Genomic DNA, 20,795 nt, shown 5'->3' with positions numbered 1-20,795 from the left:
ACTACGGAGTGCTTCTGTGGTGTTCCGTTCCGCAAAAAGATAGAACCAATCTGCAAATAGTTACTGCTAACTGCATACTGCAAATTGCAAGAAAATTCAGCAAGCAGAACTATTAGTTAGACCTCAGACATACCTCTCAGAGAGATTATAAAGTGCTTAAATAACCTAAAGTGAGAGTACAGATACTGAAGAGAGAAATATATCCACTATTTTATGTTGAATGACAAGATTGAACAGTTGAACCACCATCTTATGCATACCGCCATTTTGTGATATCTTTTCAACACGTGTTTTGTACATGGACTATCTGCTGCGGAGGAGGCAGTGTTATATGGAGAAAAGTTGAATTTAATAAAGAAGTTATTTCAAGCATTTGGTGTGCTCTTTAAACCTACTGTTTCCATTGAACGGTGCTAGAGGAATTACAGAGTAAGGCCGAATGCACACGGCCGTGTTCCGCGGTCGAGAGCGGTCCGTGGTATGTCGGACTGGATTCCTGTTCAGAGCAGGAGCGCACAGCGTCATTGGTTGCTATGACGCCGTGCGCTTCATGCCGCCGCTGCTGTACAGTAATACACTCGTATAGATCATATGAGTGTATTACTGTAGTGCAGCGGCGGCATGAAGAGCACGGCGTCATAGCAACCAATGACGCTGTGCGCTCCTGCTCTGAACAGGAATCCAGTCCGACATACCACGGACCGCTCTCGACCGCGGAACACGGCCGTGTGCATTCAGCCTAACAAACAGTCTGGTTAGACTAAAAGTCAGAGAATTCTTCTAATGCCACAGCGCAAAATGCACTTCATAGTGCTGCACCTGCCACACACATCTCCTGCTCTCCTACCTCACCTTCCTAGTTGTCGTCTAGAACTCTGTCCTGGGAATCAGCCCTTTCTATACCACAGACTCACCTTACTCCATTGATCGGAACATTTTTTGGTGGATCCTCAGCTCGTCTACACTCCCCACCGATCAGCTGAAAAATGAGCGCTAGCCAGGTCTCTTATGTGGACATAATAATCCAATATTCTCCTTGGTCGGCAGCAGACCTCTTTCTGTGTGAAAAAGGGACATGCCACCGACATGATGATAAGTGCATGGGTGACGAGCCACCATGGTAATGTTAATCACCCCACCCCAGACAGACTGAGACCTTCCTGTCAGTGACCAGGGCAGCACGTTCCAGCTGGCTATAGCTCCTGGCCACTAATGTCCTCCTCACGATTCCTCCATAACTACAGCATTACCATTACTTGTTGTCACTTCCGACAACGTGTCCGGTAACGACCTTCTCCTAGACGCAGCAGGAAACAAACGAGAGTGTAGATGACATCTATCAGTCTCTCACCACTTGCCCAGAAGATTCCCTCATTCCTACAATCCTCCCGGTCACAGGTGAGGGTTTAATGTAAACCAGTGTTCAACACTCACAGGGAGAACCTGTGCTCAGGGTAGGACAACCTATACGTACATTCCCAGAGCCTTGTAAAAGTATTCAGACCCTTGAGCAGTTCTGTGCATTACTGGATCACACATCTGATCAGAGAGGGTGCTCACGGACAGACGCAGGAGCAGCCTTACATGAACAGTTTATGATGAACGCTCCGTCCATCCGGTTCAGCCTGTTCTCCTGCAAGTGGATCCAGAGGATAACCCTGTGAGGTAGAAGACAATTTTCCTCACTTTAGGAGAAATACAGTACTCCTTCCCGACTCCAGTTAGAATAACTCCCTGGATCAACGACCCCTCTCTAGTAGTTATAACCTGTAATATTATTACACTCCAGACATGCAGTAGTTGAGGCTCAGTACAGTAACTCACCTGCTCCTCAGCATATAATGACCTGTCATGTAGCGTAGAAATAACCACACCATACAGTGCCTAAGTATAAGCGCCATGCATGGTACATAAATAACACCGCCAGATGCTCTGTCTCACTGTATCTATAGTCATCAGCAAACACTGCGGCTTTACCGCACAGTGACAGGCAGTGCCGTACAACCCTATGTACAATCCTGAAACAACGGCAACATATAGTGACCACATAGCTCTGTGCATACAATCTAATGTCCCAGGAACGGCAAAGTGGTCTCTACAATGGGTGCATCTGAGCTATGGTCATCATGGCTGGAGATGGTGAGGGACAGAGAAGGGTTGTGGTCAGGCTGATCATGTATGGATATCTCAGTGTAGATGTGTGATGTTTAGGGAGAAGTAGATTGCTCTGCACTGGGAGGACATGGGCGGTGGGGGTAGAAGATAAACAATAGCCCAGTGGCTGTAGTTCACTCAGTGATGCGGAGATGAGTGATGGTGCTTGTGTTGGTTATGGATCAGTGGAGGACAAGGTGACAACAAGTGGTGAAGGTCAGAGGCAAGCAGAGAGGGAAGAAATCGTTAGTGGTGGAACAGCCTGGTAATAATGAAAGGAGCACATATTGCTCAATGGGGGGTGGAAAGCGTGAAGGACAGGGAAGCAGATAGATCAGGGATGGATGGAGAGGGTGAAGGACAGGGAAGCAGATAGATCAGGGATGGATGGAGAGGGTGAAGGATGGAGAAGCAGATAGATCAGGGATGGATGGAGAGGGTGAAGGATGGAGAAGCAGATAGATCAGGGATAGATGGAGAAGCAGATAGATCAGGGATGGATGGAGAGGGTGAAGGATGGAGAAGCAGATAGATCAGGGATGGATGGAGAGGGTGAAGGATGGAGAAGCAGATAGATCAGGGATGGATGGAGAAGCAGATAGATCAGGGATGGATGGAGAGGGTGAAGGATGGAGAAGCAGATAGATCAAGGATGGATGGAGAGGGTGAAGGATGGAGAAGCAGATAGATCAGGGATGGATGGAGAGGGTGAAGGATGGAGAAGCAGATAAATCAAGGATGGATGGAGAGGGTGAAGGATGGAGAAGCAGATAGATCAGGGATGGATGGAGAGGGTGAAGGATGGAGAAGCAGATAGATCAGGGATGGATGGAGAGGGTGAAGGATGGAGAAGCAGATAGATCAGGGATGGATGGAGAGGGTGAAGGATGGAGAAGCAGATAGATCAGGGAAGGATGGAGAAGCAGATAGATCAAGGATGGATGGAGAGGGTGAAGGATGGAGAAGCAGATAGATCAAGGATGGATGGAGAGGGTGAAGGATGGAGAAGCAGATAGATCAGGGATGGGTTGAGGATGATGGACAGCAGATAGATTAGTGATGGACAGAGAGGATGAGGAACAGGCAGTAACAAATAGGGTCAAAGGGACACCCAGTAGACAGGGATGGCAGCACCCATGGAAAATACATATATGAATTCATTGCATTACAGTTGAAACCAGAAGTTTACATACACTATATAAGAAGACACATCTGCATGTTCTTCTCAATATCTGACAAGAAATCAGAATAAACCTTTCCTGGTTTTGGTCGGTTAGGATTACCGTAATTATTTTTATTTGACAAATGCCAGAATGATGAGAGAGATAATATTTAAAGGCATTTTTGTTACTTTCTGCAAAGTCAAAAGTTTCCATACATTTCATTAGTATTTGGTTCCATTGCCCTTAGACTGTATGACTTGGGTCAAACGTTTTGGACATCCTTCCACCAGCTTCTCACAATAGTTGGTCGGTATTTGGGCCCGTTCCTCCTGACAGAACTGATGTATATAACAGGAAATGTTTATTCTGATTTCATGTCAGATATTGAGAAGAACCTGCAGATGGGTCTTTTTATATAGTGTATGTGAACTTCAGGTGTCCGCTGTATGTGTGGCTCCATCACTGATGGGTTTTGAAGTAATTGTCTCCTGTTTTCGCTGTAAATAATTAGTGCTCCCTTCAGTGTTCTCCACACTGGACAGGGTAGAAATGGCCGCCCAAAGAGGGACCAAGTCTGGAGACATTTCCTGTCCTGTAAGATGAGGGGTCATAGTTTGATAGCGGTTTGCATATAGTGGAGGGGGCATAGGATCCGGCGTCGCCTGCCTCCTGTGTGACCACTGATGGTGATGCCACCAGGTCCAGGCTACACACATACACACATGTAAGGACTGTACCGTATTGATGAGAAAATTGTGCAGCTCCTCGTCTGTGATCCCCTCCATGTCCAGCCTCCGCTCGGTGTGCACTGCAGTCTACTCCACCTGCGCTGTAGGCTCCACTATCAGTGCTGTGCACATGAAAGCAGTTGGGCGCTGGCCACATGGGATAAGTGCACACAATCAATGTCAGCGCCCAGCACCCTCCCTCCTGTTCCAGCTTGTTGACACTACATCGCCCTTGTCATCGGTGCTTTACTGTAAACACAAAGCCAACCGATTGTTTAACTGCTCCCCCCGGGGGGGGTACAGAGAAGGTGTCCCTGAAATAAGTTGGCAGACGAGAACACAGTGTGGGAGGGGCGGACACGTTGTGGGTGAACTATTAAAGTAAGTGACGTGTCAGTAGACAAAGACCATAAAACCCGAGTCGCTGACATCTTCCAACCCCTGACGGAGAGGTGGTTACAGTTTCCAGATGGAGTCTCGTATACTTATCCCCGTATGATACGGCGACTGCAGGACGAGCGATAATTATCATTCACGTTCTACTGATCATTAGTCGCCCTGACGTTCGCTCGTCTAACCAGAATCTGCAAGCCGTCTGTAATGCGGACAATAATTGGACACCTATATTTTTTGCGGGTGTAACGGGATGGACATATGGATGTTGACGCTACACGGTGGGCTTTCCGCATCTTTTTGGGGCCAATTGAAGTGAAAGGGTCCGCATCCATCGGCACAAAATGTGGACCCAGCCAAAAACAACGGTCGTGTGCATGAGCCCTCAGACATCTGAAGAGTGCGGTAAGGCTCACACCGGCAGGAAATTCTGCTTTTCTGTCCTGGCATAGGAACAGAGAACCGGAATCGCTGGATCAGCAGATGCTGGACACCGCCCGCTGGATCCCATTGACTATAATGGGGTCTCTCGGGTTTCCCTAACTCACCGCTCTCACAGGACTAGGGTAACAGGGGTGACCACTCACCACTCTCACAGGACTAGGGTAACAGGTGTGACCACTCACCGCTCTCACAGGACTAGGGTAACAGGTGTGCCCGCTCACCGCTCTCACAGGACTAGGGAAATAGGTGTGACCACTCACCGCTCTCACAGGACTAGGGTAACAGGGGTGACCACTCACCTCTCTCACAGGACTAGGGTAACAGGGGTGACCACTCTCACAGGACTAGGGTAACTGGTGACCACTCCCTGCTCTCACAGGACTAAAGCAACAGGGGTGACCACTCACCACTCTCAGAGAACTAAAGCAACAGGTGTGACCACTCACCGCTCTCACAGGACTAAAGCAACAGGGGTGACCACTCACCGCTCTCACAGGACTAGAGTAACAGGTGTGCCCGCTCACCGCTCTCACAGGACTAGGGTAACAGGAGTGACCACTCACCGCTCTCACAGGACTAAAGCAACAGGGGTGACCACTCACCACTCTCACAGGACTAGGGTAACAGGTGTGCCCGCTCACCGCTCTCACAGGACTAGGGTAACAGGTGTGACCACTCACCGCTCTCACAGGACTAAAGCAACAGGTGTGCCCGCTCACCGCTCTCACAGGACTAGGGTAACAGGAGTGACCACTCACCGCTCTCACAGGACTAAAGCAACAGGGGTGACCACTCACCGCTCTCACAGGACTAGAGTAACAGGTGTGCCCGCTCACCGCTCTCACAGGACTAGGGTAACAGGAGTGACCACTCACCGCTCTCACAGGACTAAAGCAACAGGGGTGACCACTCACCACTCTCACAGGACTAGGGTAACAGGTGTGCCCGCTCACCGCTCTCACAGGACTAGGGTAACAGGTGTGACCACTCACCGCTCTCACAGGACTAAAGCAACAGGTGTGCCCGCTCACCGCTCTCACAGGACTAGGGTAACAGGAGTGACCACTCACCGCTCTCACAGGACTAAAGCAACAGGGGTGACCACTCACCACTCTCACAGGACTAGGGTAACAGGTGTGCCCGCTCACCGCTCTCACAGGACTAGGGTAACAGGAGTGACCACTCACCGCTCTCACAGGACTAAAGCAACAGGGGTGACCACTCACCACTCTCACAGGACTAGGGTAACAGGTGTGCCCGCTCACCGCTCTCACAGGACTAGGGTAACAGGTGTGACCACTCACCGCTCTCACAGGACTAAAGCAACAGGTGTGCCCGCTCACCGCTCTCACAGGACTAGGGTAACAGGAGTGACCACTCACCGCTCTCACAGGACTAAAGCAACAGGGGTGACCACTCACCGCTCTCACAGGACTAGGGTAACAGGTGTGCCCGCTCACCGCTCTCACAGGACTAGGGAAATAGGTGTGACCACTCACCGCTCTCACAGGACTAGGGTAACAGGGGTGACCACTCACCTCTCTCACAGGACTAGGGTAACAGGGGTGACCACTCTCACAGGACTAGGGTAACTGGTGACCACTCCCTGCTCTCACAGGACTAAAGCAACAGGGGTGACCACTCACCACTCTCAGAGAACTAAAGCAACAGGTGTGACCACTCACCGCTCTCACAGGACTAAAGCAACAGGGGTGACCACTCACCACTCTCACAGGACTAGGGTAACAGGGGTGATCACTCACCACTCTCACAGGACTAGGGTAACAGGGGTGATCACTCACCACTCTCACAGGACTAGGGTAACAGGAGTGACCACTCACCACTCTCACAGGACTAGGGTAACTGGTGACCACTCCCTGCTCTCACAGGACTAAAGCAACAGGGGTGACCACTCACCACTCTCAGAGAACTAAAGCAACAGATGTGACCACTCACCGCTCTCACAGGACTAAGGCAACAAGGGTGACCACTCACCACTCTCACAGGACTAGGGTAACAGGGGTGATCACTCACCGCTCTCACAGGACTAGGGTAACAGGGGTGACCACTCACCACTCTCACAGGACTAGGGTAACAAGGGTGACCACTCACCACTCACACAGGACTAGGGTAACAGGGGTAACCACTCACCACTCACACAGGACTAGGGTAACAGGGGTGACCACTCACCGCTCTCACAGGACTAGGGTAACAGGAGTGACCACTCACCACTCTCACAGGACTAGGGTAACAGGTGTGACCACTCACCGCTCTCACAGGACTAAAGCAACAGGTGTGACCACTCACCGCTCTCACAGGACTAGGGTAACAGGTGTGACCACTCACCGCTCTCACAGGACTAAAGCAACAGGGGTGACCACTCCCCACTCTCACAGGACTAGGGTAACAGGGGTGACCACTCACCACTCTCACAGGACTAGGGTAACAGGGATGACCACTCACCACTCTCACAGGACTAGGGTAACAAGGGTGACCACTCACCACTCTCACAGGACTAGGGTAACAAGGGTGACCACTCACCACTCTCACAGGACTAGGGTAACAGGGATGACCACTCACCACTCTCACAGGACTAGGGTAACAAGGGTGACCACTCACCACTCACACAGGACTAGGGTAACAGGAGTGACCACTCACCACTCACACAGGACTAGGGTAACTGGTGACCACTCCCTGCTCTCACAGGACTAAAGCAACAGGTGTGACCACTCACCGTTCTCACAGGACTAGGGTAACAGGTGTGACCACTCACAGGACTAAAGCAACAGGTGTGACAACTCACCGCTCTCACAGGACTAGGGTAACAGGTGTGACCACTCACCGCTCTCACAGGACTAAAGCAACAGGTGTGCCCGCTCACCGCTCTCACAGGACTAAAGCAACAGGTGTGACCACTCACCGCTCTCACAGGACTAAAGCAACAGGTGTGACAACTCACCGCTCTCACAGGACTAGGGTAACAGGTGTGACCACTCACCGCTCTCACAGGACTAAAGCAACAGGGGTGACCACTCACCGCTCTCACAGGACTAAAGCAACAGGTGTGACCACTCACCGCTCTCACAGGACTAAAGCAACAGGGGTGACCACTCACCGCTCTCACAGGACTAAAGCAACAGGTGTGACAACTCACCGCTCTCACAGGACTAGGGTAACAGGTGTGACCACTCACCGCTCTCACAGGACTAAAGCAACAGGGGTGACCACTCACCGCTCTCACAGGACTAAAGCAACAGGTGTGACCACTCACCGCTCTCACAGGACTAAAGCAACAGGGGTGACCACTCACCGCTCTCACAGGACTAAAGCAACAGGGGTGACCACTCACCGCTCTCACAGGACTAGGGTAACAGGGGTGATCACTCACCGCTCTCACAGGACTAGGGTAACAGGTGTGACCACTCACCGCTCTCTCAGGACTAGGGTAACAGGTGTGACCACTCACCGCTCTCACAGGACTAGGGTAACAGATGTGACCACTCACCACTCTCACAAGACTAGGGTAACAGGTGTGACCACTCACCGCTCTCACAGGACTAGGGTAACAGGTTTGACCACTCACCGCTCTCACAGGACTAGGGTAACAGGTGTGACCACTCACCGCTCTCACAGGACTAGGGTAACAGGTGTGACCACTCACTGCTCTCACAGGACTAAAGCAACAGGTGTGACCACTCTTACAGGACTAAGGTAACAGGTGTGACCACTCACCGCTCTCACAGAACTAAGGTAACAGGTGTGACCACTCACCGCTCACACAGGACTAGGGTAACAGGGGTGACCACTCACCGCTCTCACAGGACTAGGGTAACAGGTGTGACCACTCACCGCTCTCACAGGACTAAGGTAACAGGTGTGACCACTCTCACAGGACTAGGGTAACAGGTGTGACCACTCCCCACTCTCACAGGACTAAAGCAACAGGTGTGACCACTCACCGCTCTCACAGGACTAGGGTAACAGGGGTGACCACTCACTGCTCTCACAGGACTAAAGCAACAGGTGTGACCACTCACCGCTCTTACAGGACTAAGGTAACAGGGGTGACCACTCACCGCTCGCACAGGACTAAAGCAACAGGTGTGACCACTCACCGCTCTCACAGGACTAGGGTAACAGGTGTGACCACTCACCGCTCTCACAGGACTAAAGTAACAGGTGTGACCACTCACCGCTCTCACAGGACTAGGGTAAAAGGTATGACCACTCACCTCTCTGAGGCAGTAACCATACTCTCTGCTCCACGTATTATTATTACTAGGCTGACTTATACAAGTTACCATGAAGCAGATCTATGCACGAATCATGGCGGCATATCCAAAGTGGATACAGACCCAATCAATGTCCCAGGACATGACCAAACCCGACGTACGTTTCACCCTGCTTCTTCCTGAGGGGGTGTTTGGGCACTTTATGGCCTATTTTGTTTGGTATTCTATACCGTTAAGTAGACCATGTTTGATGCGGTGAAGGGACAGGTACCTTGAGGTGTTAGGAATCTTCATCTTGTCCATGCTCATCATGTATTTGGAGGTTTCACATCTTTCTTTGGCTGCAGGGAGATGTTCCTGTTGGAGATGGCAGTGAGCTCCTGACACCGGTGCTTCTCAGATTAGAGGGCCGCCTATAGCACAGAAGATGAGGGTCTGGAAAATACCGATTTTAAATGGTCATCCTTAATAGTGGAAGTAATGTCTGGGCGGCTCTCCTGAGCATCTCCAGATGTGGACTGTAGGTGAGAAGAGGCCCCTGATGGCTTCTTCTTTTGGCCTGCATTGTAGACTCTCATTTCTTGGTATCCTGGTGGCTCTAATCAGGTGTTCATGGATGGAAGCCCTGAGAAACGTCTTTCTGAGGCCGTGTGTCCCTTTCAGTGGGGTTAAAACATATACAGGTATGGTTGTATCTGACAACTTGTCTATAGATTATGCAGTATTCCCACCAGGCGGTCAATGTCTTCTGGAACAGGAATGTCTATGTTTTGTATCTTGATGATGGCGTCTGAAGTTTATTTCAGTGAAGGAGCAGTTGAGTGTTAAGTTGATGGTGGATGAACCTGATTGAAATGTTCATGGAGAGTCTTTAGTGGTTGCTCAGACTCGGTCCAGATGGTTAATATACCATCCATGTGAGGCTGGTGGGACGAACAGGAAGTCACCTAGAAGCTTTGCATATTGTGGCGTCCTTTACTCTTCATTGTGGTCCATTGTAAATAAATGCCGTAACTGTATAAAAAGTAACTTATGGGTAAAGATGAAGATTGGAAGTTTCCCCACAGATGTGATCTATACGGGACTATAAAGGTTCCACATACACGGCAGCTAAGATGGGGGTTTTCTTTAGAAATATATATTTTTTATATAAGAGACATGAATACAGGAGAAGACATTTACATAAATGAGGACTTGCTGTACGGAAAATGCAGAATGCACTGCAGGAATCGGACGCGCCGCATTACGGCGGCTTCCCACAAGACGTAGCGGTCGTCTTTCCTGGCATACTTCTGGCGAGATGAATTAGGCATGAGACGACCTTCCTCAACCTCATAGCAAGGATTGTCATTACCTCAGTATCGTGTCTGAGGTAATGAGTACCACTCCACCTGCACTGCCCTGTGAGACTGAGCACATGGGAAACAGTACCAAGAAGTAGCACTCCACCTGCACTGTCCTCCTATACAGGGAAATGCCCCACGAGATGCCTTGGGCGGTCATCGGCCTCTGGTCTAGTGATGTCTCCATGTTATTCTTCTGTATCAGAGTCCAGAAAGTCTCCCCGCTGTGTGATCAGTACAACCCCCCCCCCCCCCCCCCATGTGACGGTATGTCACGGACATGTCTGCCCACATAACCAATAGCAGGACCTGACCTCCCCGAGAAGATTGCTGCCCCCCTCCCATGCCGTTTATGTGCTCCTCATGGCGAGGAGGTAACAGGCTCCATCCAGAACCATCTGTCCTCCCTACAGAGTCTTCTGTCCCCCCCCTCTACCAGAAGAGGACTGGGAACTAAGTGACCCTGGACAAAAAAGAAAACTGAAAGTGGCCCCATGTTGTAGGCGGTCCAAACAGGAAGTGAGGCGGGGACAAGAAAATACCGCCCCAGCACTGCCAAATACCACGGGGCAGCACAAAACACTGCCACCTGTGCCACCGCATTCAACTGCATCTCCATCCTAAGGGCTCTGTTACAGGAGCAGGTGCAGTCCGGAAATCAGGCTCCGTGAGTGAGGGTGACCCGCCATTCTGCTCGTCTTGCAGGAGCGCACGGTATTATATTATATATATTATATATATACAGTATACTGTCCTCTGTAGTGTGTGTATATACAGTTGAAAGAGAAAGTATGTGAACCCTTTGGAATGATATGGATTTCTGCACAGATTGGTCATAAAATGTGATCTGATCTTCATCTAAGTCACAACAATAAGACAATCACAGTCGGCTTAAACTAATAACACACAAAGAGTTAAATGTTACCATGTTTTTATTGAACACACCATGTAAACATTCACAGTGCAGATGGAAAAAGTATGTGAACCCCTAGACCAGGGGTACTCAACTAGTTTTATGAAAGGTCCACATACCAGGGTCTGCAGTCAGGTGAAGGTCCGAGCTGAACGCCAACAGTAAAGATGCCATGTGATCATGTGATCCATGCGCGTGGAGTGCCCCGGGTAAGTGCCAGAATTAGTAATGTCCACATTAGTGCCCCCAGTAAGAGTAATGCCCCCATTAGTGCCCCCCTTCTCTGCATTCCCCTGGCTGCGGTGAACATTGGCTGCTGACTGCGCGCTCAGGACCGGTGCTCCAACGTGATGGCGTCTTGTAGGTCCTGTCCTGAGCTTCTAGTCAGCAGGGAGTGTTCTCCACAGCGTGAGCAAATGGAGGTGGAGGTACCGTAATTTTTTTTGATTTTTTTACTAGCACAAGTTGCGGTGGAGGTAACGGCTGTACTGATGGGCGTTCCATGATGGAAGCGCTCATTAGTAAGGGTACTTTCACACTTGCAGCAGGACGGATCCCACAGGCTGCTCACCCAGTCAGATCCATTTTGCCACTACTTCGCCGTGCCGCTGCTCTGTGCCCATCGACTATAATGGGGATGGGGGCAGAGCTACGGCGCAGCACGGTGAGAGGCCGCCAGACTAAAAGTACTACATGTCCGACTTTTCCGTCTGGCGGCCTCACGCCGTGCACTGCCATGCTGCGCCGTAGCTCCACTCCCGCTATAGTCAATGGGGAGTGGCAGTCCGGCGAAATAGCGGCAGGACGGATCTGACAGGGTGAACAGCCTGTCGGATCCGTCCTGCCGCAAGTGTGAAAGTCGCCTAACAGTCCTTACAGGAAAATTCTGGCACCGGCAAGGGAACTAAAATACCAGCCTGGCTGGTGAACTACTGGCCGGGTGGCAACCCAAGCCACAGAACAGACATGTGATAGTTCTGTTCCGCATCCAATTCCCATTATTGGGGGATTGGATGCGGACCCCTTAATTACAATGGGGCCATAAGAGATGCAGACAGCACACTGCGTGCTGTCTGCATCTTTTTCCGCTCCACTGAAACTAAGGGGTCCGCATCCAATGCCCCAATAATGGGAAGTGGATGCGGAACAAAACTATCATGGTTTGATGGGGCTTAATCACTTTATTTAATCAGGTTACCTAAAGAAGATGGCCCAGGAGAGGTGGGAACATGACACTGGAGTCAGTGACGTGTTCCCGCCTCTCTGTAGCCCTCTCCACACCCCCCTTCCTCCCCAAATGTGACTTTATTTCATTGGTGGCAGTGGTGATGTCCCTCCCCTCTCCAGCAGCAGGTAAGTGTCCATTGGAGCTTGAAGCTCCCTTATGTGCTGCCGCTGCTGCGGGGGAGGAGGGACCTGTGAGCGCGCGGAGGGAGAAAGCGCTGGTGCCTGCATGTGGAGGGAGCCGTCTCTCACTGCGCCCCTGGGAAGGAGGAAGTGCGCCGGTAAGCTCCTCTCCTGCACGGTACAGTGTGCAGGAGAGGAGGAGCGCTCTGAAGGATGGCCGGGGTCCGGACAACTGGCGGCCGCAGTCCGTATTTGGACCGCGGTCCGCCAGTTGAGTACCCCTGCCCTAGACTAATGACATCTCCAAGAGCTAATTGGAGTGAGGTGTCAGCCAACTGGAGTCCAATCAATGAGATGAGGTTGGAGGTGTTGGTTACCGCTGTCCTGCCCTATAAAAAACACACACCAGTTCTGGGTTTGCTTTTCACAAGAAGCATTGCCTGATGTGAATGATGCCTCACACAAAAGAGCTCTCAGAAGACCTACGATTAAGAATTGTTGACTTGCATAAAGCTGGAAAGGGTTATAAAAGTATCTCCAAAAGCCTTGCTGTTCATCAGTCCACGGTAAGACAAATTGTCTATAAATGGAGAAAGTTCAGCACTGCTGCTACTCTCCCTAGGAGCGGCCGTCCTGTAAAGATACTGCAAGAGCACAGCGCAGACTGCTCAATGAGGTGAAGAAGAATCCTAGAGTGTCAGCTAAAGACTTACAAAGTCTCTGGCATATGCTAACATCCCTGTTAGCGAATCTACGATACGTAAAACACTAAACAAGAATGGATTTCATGGGAGGATACCGCAGAGGAAGCCACTGCTGTCCAAAAAAACATTGCTGCACGTTTACAGTTTGCACAAGAGCCCCTGGATGTTCCATAGCAGTACTGGCAAAATATTCTGTGGACAGATGAAACCAAAGTGGAGATGTTTGGAAGAAACACACAAGACTATGTGTGGAGAAAGAGAGGCACAGCACACCAACATCAAAACCTCATCCCAACTGTGAAGTATGGTGGTGGGGGCATCATGGTTTGGGGCTGCTTTGCTGCATCAGGGCCTGGACTGATTGCTATCATCGAAGGAAAAATGAATTCCCAAGTTTATCAAGACATTTTGCAGGAGAACTTAAGGCCATCTGTCCACCAGCTGAAGCTCAACAGAAGATGGGTGTTTCAACAGGACAACGACCCAAAGCATAGAAGTAAATCAACAACAGAATGGCTTAAGCAGAAGAAAATCCGCCTTCTGGAGTGGCCCAGTCAGAGTCCTGACCTCAACCCGATTGAGATGCTGTGGCATGACCTCAAGAAAGCGATTCACACCAGGCATCCCAAGAATATTGCTGAACTGAAACCGTTCTGTAAAGAGGAATGGTCATGAATTACTCCTGACCGTTGTGTCTGATCTGCAACTACAGGAAACGTTTGGTGGAAGTTATTGCTGCCAAAAGAAGGTTCAACCAGTTATTAAATCCAAGGGTTCACATACTTTTTCCACCTGCACTGTGAATGTTTACATGGTGTGTTCAATAAAAACATGGTAACATTTAACTCTTTGTGTGTTATTAGTTTAAGCCGACTGTGATTGTCTATTGTTGTGTCTTAGATGAAGATCAGATCACATTTTATGACCAATTTGTGCAGAAATCCAGATCATTCCACAGGGTTCACATACTTTTTCTTGCCACTGTATATATGTATGTCTCTGCCTGAAGTAAAGCTGTCACTATCATTCTCTAGCAGTGAAGTCAGGCAGAGACACACAGCATTATTATACCGTGCGCTCCTGCAAGACGAGCAGTGTCCAGAACGGAGGGTTTCGCTCACACACGGAGCCTGATTTCCGGACTGCACGCGCTCATGTGGAAGAACCCCGAGGATGGAGATGTAGTGGAGTACAGGAGGCGACCTGTGAGTGCTGAGAGTATCAGTCATGTACCGGGCCATCAGGGAGGACTTGGGTGGACCCCTGAGCATTAGGGTCTATGGCAAGTCGGCCACTGCCCACTAAACACCTCTCCCTTCAAGCCTCCCCCATCTCCTTCGCACGCCTCCCCGTACGTCCCCTCTCCAGACCCCTCTAGTGGTGGCAGTTCTTCATCTCCTCACTCCAGAAGACTGGGAGCAGATGGCAGAAGCTGGACTTCCGGCCACGCCATCCACCATACCACATATCTCTGCTCAGCCGGACGTGATCAAGGTCGTTGGCCGTACTAATATTTACCATTTGGATGGAATAAAGATCCTACATTACGCTGATCGGACTCCTGAGGGCCGTGGATTCTTCTTTATACAGACACTTGAGGAACGCTGTGTACGGGAGGATGCAGGTGTAGACTCAAGAACCCCACAAAAGACGTCACATGTTGGAGAATGGAAATTATAAGACTTGGGGTTCTTTATAAACGGCAGCGGTTTTTTTGGAGGTTTTTTCTGCAGACTTCTCCATAGGAAAAAGTAAAAAAAAACAAAAAACTCAAGTAATGCATCGTGTGACTCAAAAACACCAAACAAAAAAAGTGTAGAAGAGCCACAGCCGTACACAGAAGCGCGTAATGGGTCACTGGCGGAGCCGGCCTGCCACGTGGCGGACTACACCCACAGCGGCAGTGACAGATAATCTGCCGATCACAGCCTAAAAGCTTACAATCTATGAGGAGATAGAGGAGTGAGGACCTGATCACAAGAGCTTACAATCTATGAGGAGATAGCGGAGTGAGGACCTGACAACAAGAGCTTACAATCTATGAGGAGATAGCGGAGACACAAGAGGAGTGAGGACCTGATCACAAGAGCTTACAATCTATGAGGAGATAGAGGAGTGAGGACCTGATCACAAGAGCTTACAATCTATGAGGAGATAGAGGAGTGAGGACCTGACAACAAGAGCTTACAATCTATGAGGAGATAGCGGAGACACAAGAGGAGTGAGGACCTGATCACAAGAGCTCACAATCTATGAGGAGATAGAGGAGTGAGGACCTGATCACAAGAGCTTACAATCTATGAGGAGATAGAGGAGTGAGGACCTGATCACAAGAGCTTACAATCTATGGAGGAGATAGAGGAGTGAGGACCTGATCACAAGAGCTTACAATCTATGAGGAGATAGAGGAGTGAGGACCTGATCACAAGAGCTCACAATCTATGAGGAGATAGCGGAGACACAAGAGGAGTGAGGACCTGATCACAAGAGCTCACAATCTATGAGGAGATAGCGGAGACACAAGAGGAGTGAGGACCTGATCACAAGAGCTCACAATCTATGAGGAGATAGCGGAGACACAAGAGGAGTGAGGACCTGATCACAAGAGCTCACAATCTATGAGGAGATAGCGGAGACACAAGAGGAGTGAGGACCTGATCACAAGAGCTCACAATCTATCAGGAGATAGAGGAGACACAAGAGGAGTGAGGACCTGATCACAAGAGCTTACAATCTATGAGGAGATAGAAGAGTGAGGACCTGATCACAAGAGCTTACAATCTATGAGGAGATAGAGGAGTGAGGACCTGATCACAAGAGCTTACAATCTATGAGGAGATAGAGGAGTGAGGACCTGACAACAAGAGCTTACAATCTATGAGGAGATAGCGGAGACACAAGAGGAGTGAGGACCTGATCACAAGAGCTCACAATCTATGAGGAGATAGAGGAGTGAGGACCTGATCACAAGAGCTTACAATCTATGAGGAGATAGAGGAGTGAGGACCTGATCACAAGAGCTTACAATCTATGGAGGAGATAGAGGAGTGAGGACCTGATCACAAGAGCTTACAATCTATGAGGAGATAGAGGAGTGAGGACCTGATCACAAGAGCTCACAATCTATGAGGAGATAGCGGAGACACAAGAGGAGTGAGGACCTGATCACAAGAGCTCACAATCTATGAGGAGATAGCGGAGACACAAGAGGAGTGAGGACCTGATCACAAGAGCTCACAATCTATGAGGAGATAGCGGAGACACAAGAGGAGTGAGGACCTGATCACAAGAGCTCACAATCTATGAGGAGATAGCGGAGACACAAGAGGAGTGAGGACCTGATCACAAGAGCTCACAATCTATGAGGAGATAGAAGAGTGAGGACCTGATCACAAGAGCTTACAATCTATAAGATCGCTTTATATATTTATAAACTTTGAAGCATTTTACACAAAATAAATAGAAAAGTAACAGTCCTTATATGGAGAACGCCACTGTCCAGTCACATGACCTGTGTGGGAACAGCAGTGCCCTGCACCGCTCATCAGGTCCCGCCCCGCTCATCAGGTCCCGCCCCGCTCATCAGGTCCCGCCCCGCTCATCAGGTCCCGCCCCGCTCATCAGGTCCCGCCCCGCTCATCAGGTCCCGCCCCGCTCATCAGGTCCTGCACCGCTCATCAGGTCCTGGTTCTGCCCCGATCTGAGGGGACAGAAGGGAAATGATGGCCTCCATGCTGGGTCCGGTGAGGAGGGTGCGGGGATCCAGAGGAGCAGGAACCCAGGTTGTTCTGCACGGTGTGTGGATCCAGGGGTTTCCAGTAGTCTTTGGTACGTCCTAGCGGATGCACAGACGGACCCGTCAGAGGGGTCCAGAGACGTGCGCTCAAAGTTCTTCCTCCTCACTGGAGATCTCTGCGACTCTCTCCGACGCACCCTGAAGAGACAGCACGGTGATCAGCATTTTCGGAATTCCACCAATACTTACATCAATCCTTAGGATTCAAAAAGCGAGGAAACAGCGACATCTAGAGTAATGGCGGCTGAGGGAATCTGATCTCCGTCCTGCCCAATATCGGGCACACACCTCCTGAGTACTGCCGGGGACAGCCATCACTGAGAACAGTCATCTAAAGATCGGGGCCTGAGGACGGCGGGGGAGGGGGCTGACAACTACATAATATTATACTCCTAAGTACGAGAAGACAAGAAGATCCCAGGGAGCAATGCCCCGAAAATAGGAGACGTACACCACATAGAGTCCAGTATCGGGCAGCAAATCCTCATCACTGACTCCATTATTCCACACTATTACCACAGGTGTATAACATCCAGCCTCTAGCCGTGCAGTCTACTATTACCACAGGTGTATAACATCCAGTCCCCGGCCATGCAGTCTATCATTACCACAGTGTATAACATCCAGCCTCTAGCCCTGCAGTCTACCATTACCACAGTGTATAACATCCAGCCTCTAGCCCTGCAGTCTATCATTACCACAGTGTATAACATCCAGCCTCTAGCCCTGCAGTCTACCATTACCACAGTGTATAACATCCAGCCTCTAGCCATGCAGTCTACCATTACCACAGTGTATAACATCCAACCTCTAGCCATGCAGTCTACCATTACCACAGTGTATAACATCCAGCCTCTAGCCGTGCAGTCTACCATTACCACAGTGTATAACATCCAGCCTCTAGCCATGCAGTCTACCATTACCACAGTGTATAACATCCAGCCTCTAGCCATGCAGTCTACCATTACCACAGTGTATAACATCCAGCCTCTAGCCATGCAGTCTACCATTACCACAGTGTATAACATCCAGCCTCTAGCCGTGCAGTCTACCATTACCACAGTGTATAACATCCAGCCTCTAGCCGTGCAGTCTACCATTACCACAGTGTATAACATCCAGCCTCTAGCCGTGCAGTCTACCATTACCACAGTGTATAACAACCAGCCTCTAGCCATGCAGTCTACCATTACCACAGTGTATAACATCCAGCCTCTAGCCGTGCAGTCTACCATTACCACAGTGTATAACATCCAGCCTCTAGCCGTGCAGTCTACCATTACCACAGTGTATAACATCTAGCCTCTAGCCATGCAGTCTACCATTACCACAGTGTATAACATCCCGCCTCTAGCCAAGCAATCTACCATTACCACAGTGTATAACATCCAGCCTCTAGCCATGCAGTCTGCCATTACCACAGTGTATAATATCCAGCCCCCGGCCATGCAGTCTGCCATTACCACAGGTGTATAACATCCAGCCTCTTGCCCTGCAGTCTACCATTACCACAGTGTATAACATCCAGCCTCTAGCCCTGCATTCTACCATTACCACAGTGTATAACATCCAGCCTCTAGCCGTGCAGTCTACCATTACCACAGTGTATAATATCCAGCCTCTAGCCATGCAGTCTACCATTACCACAGTGTATAACATCCAGCCTCTAGCCATGCAGTCTGCCATTACCACAGTGTATAATATCCAGCCCCCGGCCATGCAGTCTGCCATTACCACAGGTGTATAACATCCAGCCTCTTGCCCTGCAGTCTACCATTACCACAGAGTATAACATCCAGCCTCTAGCCCTGCATTCTACCATTACCACAGTGTATAACATCCAGCCTCTAGCCGTGCAGTCTATCATTACCACAGTGTATAACATCCAGCCTCTAGACATGCATTCTGCCATTACCACAGGTGTATAACATCCAGCCTCCGGCCATGCAGTCTACCATTACCACAGTGTATAACATCCAACCTCTAGCCGTGCAGTCTACCATTACCACAGTGTATAACATCCAGCCTCTAGCCGTGCTGTCTACCATTACCACAGTGTATAACATCCAGCCTCTAGCCATGCAGTCTACCATTACCACAGTGTATAATATCCAGCCTCTAGCCATGCAGTCTACCATTACCACAGTGTATAATATCCAGCCTCTAGCCATGCAGTCTACCATTACCACAGTGTATAATATCCAGCCTCTAGCCATGCAGTCTACCATTACCACAGTGTATAACATCCAGCCTCTAGCCGTGCAGTCTACCATTACCACAGTGTATAACATCCAGCCTCTAGCCGTGCAGTCTACCATTACCACAGTGTATAACATCCAGCCTCTAGCCGTGCAGTCTACCATTACCACAGTGTATAACATCCAGCCTCTAGCCGTGCAGTCTACCATTACCACAGTGTATAACATCCAGCCTCTAGCCATGCAGTCTACCATTACCACAGTGTATAACATCCAGCCTCTAGCCATGTAGTCTACCATTACCACAGTGTATAACATCCAGCCTCTAGCCGTGCAGTCTACTATTACCACAGGTGTATAACATCCAGCCTCTAGCCGTGCAGTCTACCATTACCACAGTGTATAATATCCAGCCTCTAGCCATGCAGTCTACCATTACCACAGTGTATAACATCCAGCCTCTAGCCATGCAGTCTACCATTACCACAGTGTATAACATCCAGCCTCTAGCCGTGCAGTCTACCATTACCACAGTGTATAATATCCAGCCTCTAGCCATGCAGTCTACCATTACCACAGTGTATAACATCCAGCCTCTAGCCGTGCAGTCTACCATTACCACAGTGTATAATATCCAGCCTCTAGCCATGCAGTCTACCATTACCACAGTGTATAACATCCAGCCTCTAGCCATGCAGTCTACCATTACCACAGTGTATAATATCCAGCCTCTAGCCATGCAGTCTACCATTACCACAGGTGTATAACATCCAGCCTCTAGCCGTGCAGTCTACCATTACCACAGGTGTATAACATCCAGCCTCTAGCCATGCAGTCTACCATTACCACAGGTGTATAACATCCAGGTCACATGACATGGTAACCTCTGACCTGTTGCGCGTCCTCCTCCAGTAGACTTGACTCCTCCTCCAGGCGGCGGTACGTGGTCACCTGCAGATCACTCAGAGTCTCCGGCAGCGGACAGTTCAGCGTCTCCGGTAACAGGAGGCAGAGGAGGCCGGAGGTCACCCCTGAGCAACCGAACACCACGTATGGGAGAGACGCGTGGACAGAGCGCTGCGGACAGAGACAGACATCAGACACAGCTACACACGGCTAGAACTGACATGAGAGAAAGCCAGCCTGCATGAGTAGTATCATCTCAGAGGCTATACATGATACCCATCACTCGGGGGGTATCGGTGACTGTTATAGTCTTATAATCTACAATGGGTGTCAGGACAGAGGAGTATGGGGGGGGGGGGGGGGGGCGACATGTGTGTAAGTCTCTCACGTACCAGGCCTGGGATGAATGGAGCGATGATCCCTCCAAAGCGAGAGAACATGGAGCAGACGCCCATCCCCAGACTCCTGCAAATA

The 20,795-nt window shown here is 50.0% G+C and overlaps 2 protein-coding genes across 2 annotated transcripts in view; both read right to left on the bottom strand.

Annotated features, from left to right (window-relative positions):
* MAB21L3 (mab-21 like 3) overlaps positions 1-4,223 on the bottom strand; it is a 108,767-nt gene extending 104,544 nt beyond the window's left edge. The window contains exon 1 of the mRNA XM_040422767.1: positions 4,055-4,223. Coding sequence (XP_040278701.1) covers positions 4,055-4,102 — 48 coding nt within the window. The 5' untranslated portion in view covers positions 4,103-4,223. The remainder of the gene's footprint in view (positions 1-4,054) is intronic.
* A 12,603-nt stretch (positions 4,224-16,826) lies between these two features.
* The window catches only part of SLC22A15 (solute carrier family 22 member 15), a 19,864-nt gene continuing 15,895 nt past the window's right edge, over positions 16,827-20,795 (bottom strand). The window contains exons 11-13 of the mRNA XM_040422766.1: positions 20,714-20,786; positions 20,307-20,492; positions 16,827-17,355 (exon numbers count right to left, since the gene is read on the bottom strand). Of these exons, the coding sequence (XP_040278700.1) occupies positions 17,305-17,355; positions 20,307-20,492; positions 20,714-20,786 (310 nt within the window). The 3' untranslated portion in view covers positions 16,827-17,304. The remainder of the gene's footprint in view (positions 17,356-20,306; positions 20,493-20,713; positions 20,787-20,795) is intronic.

This window comes from Bufo bufo, chromosome 3 (assembly GCF_905171765.1).
Source record: "Bufo bufo chromosome 3, aBufBuf1.1, whole genome shotgun sequence".
NCBI lineage: Eukaryota > Metazoa > Chordata > Amphibia > Anura > Bufonidae > Bufo > Bufo bufo.
This window is presented reverse-complemented; position numbering and strand designations above follow the sequence as displayed.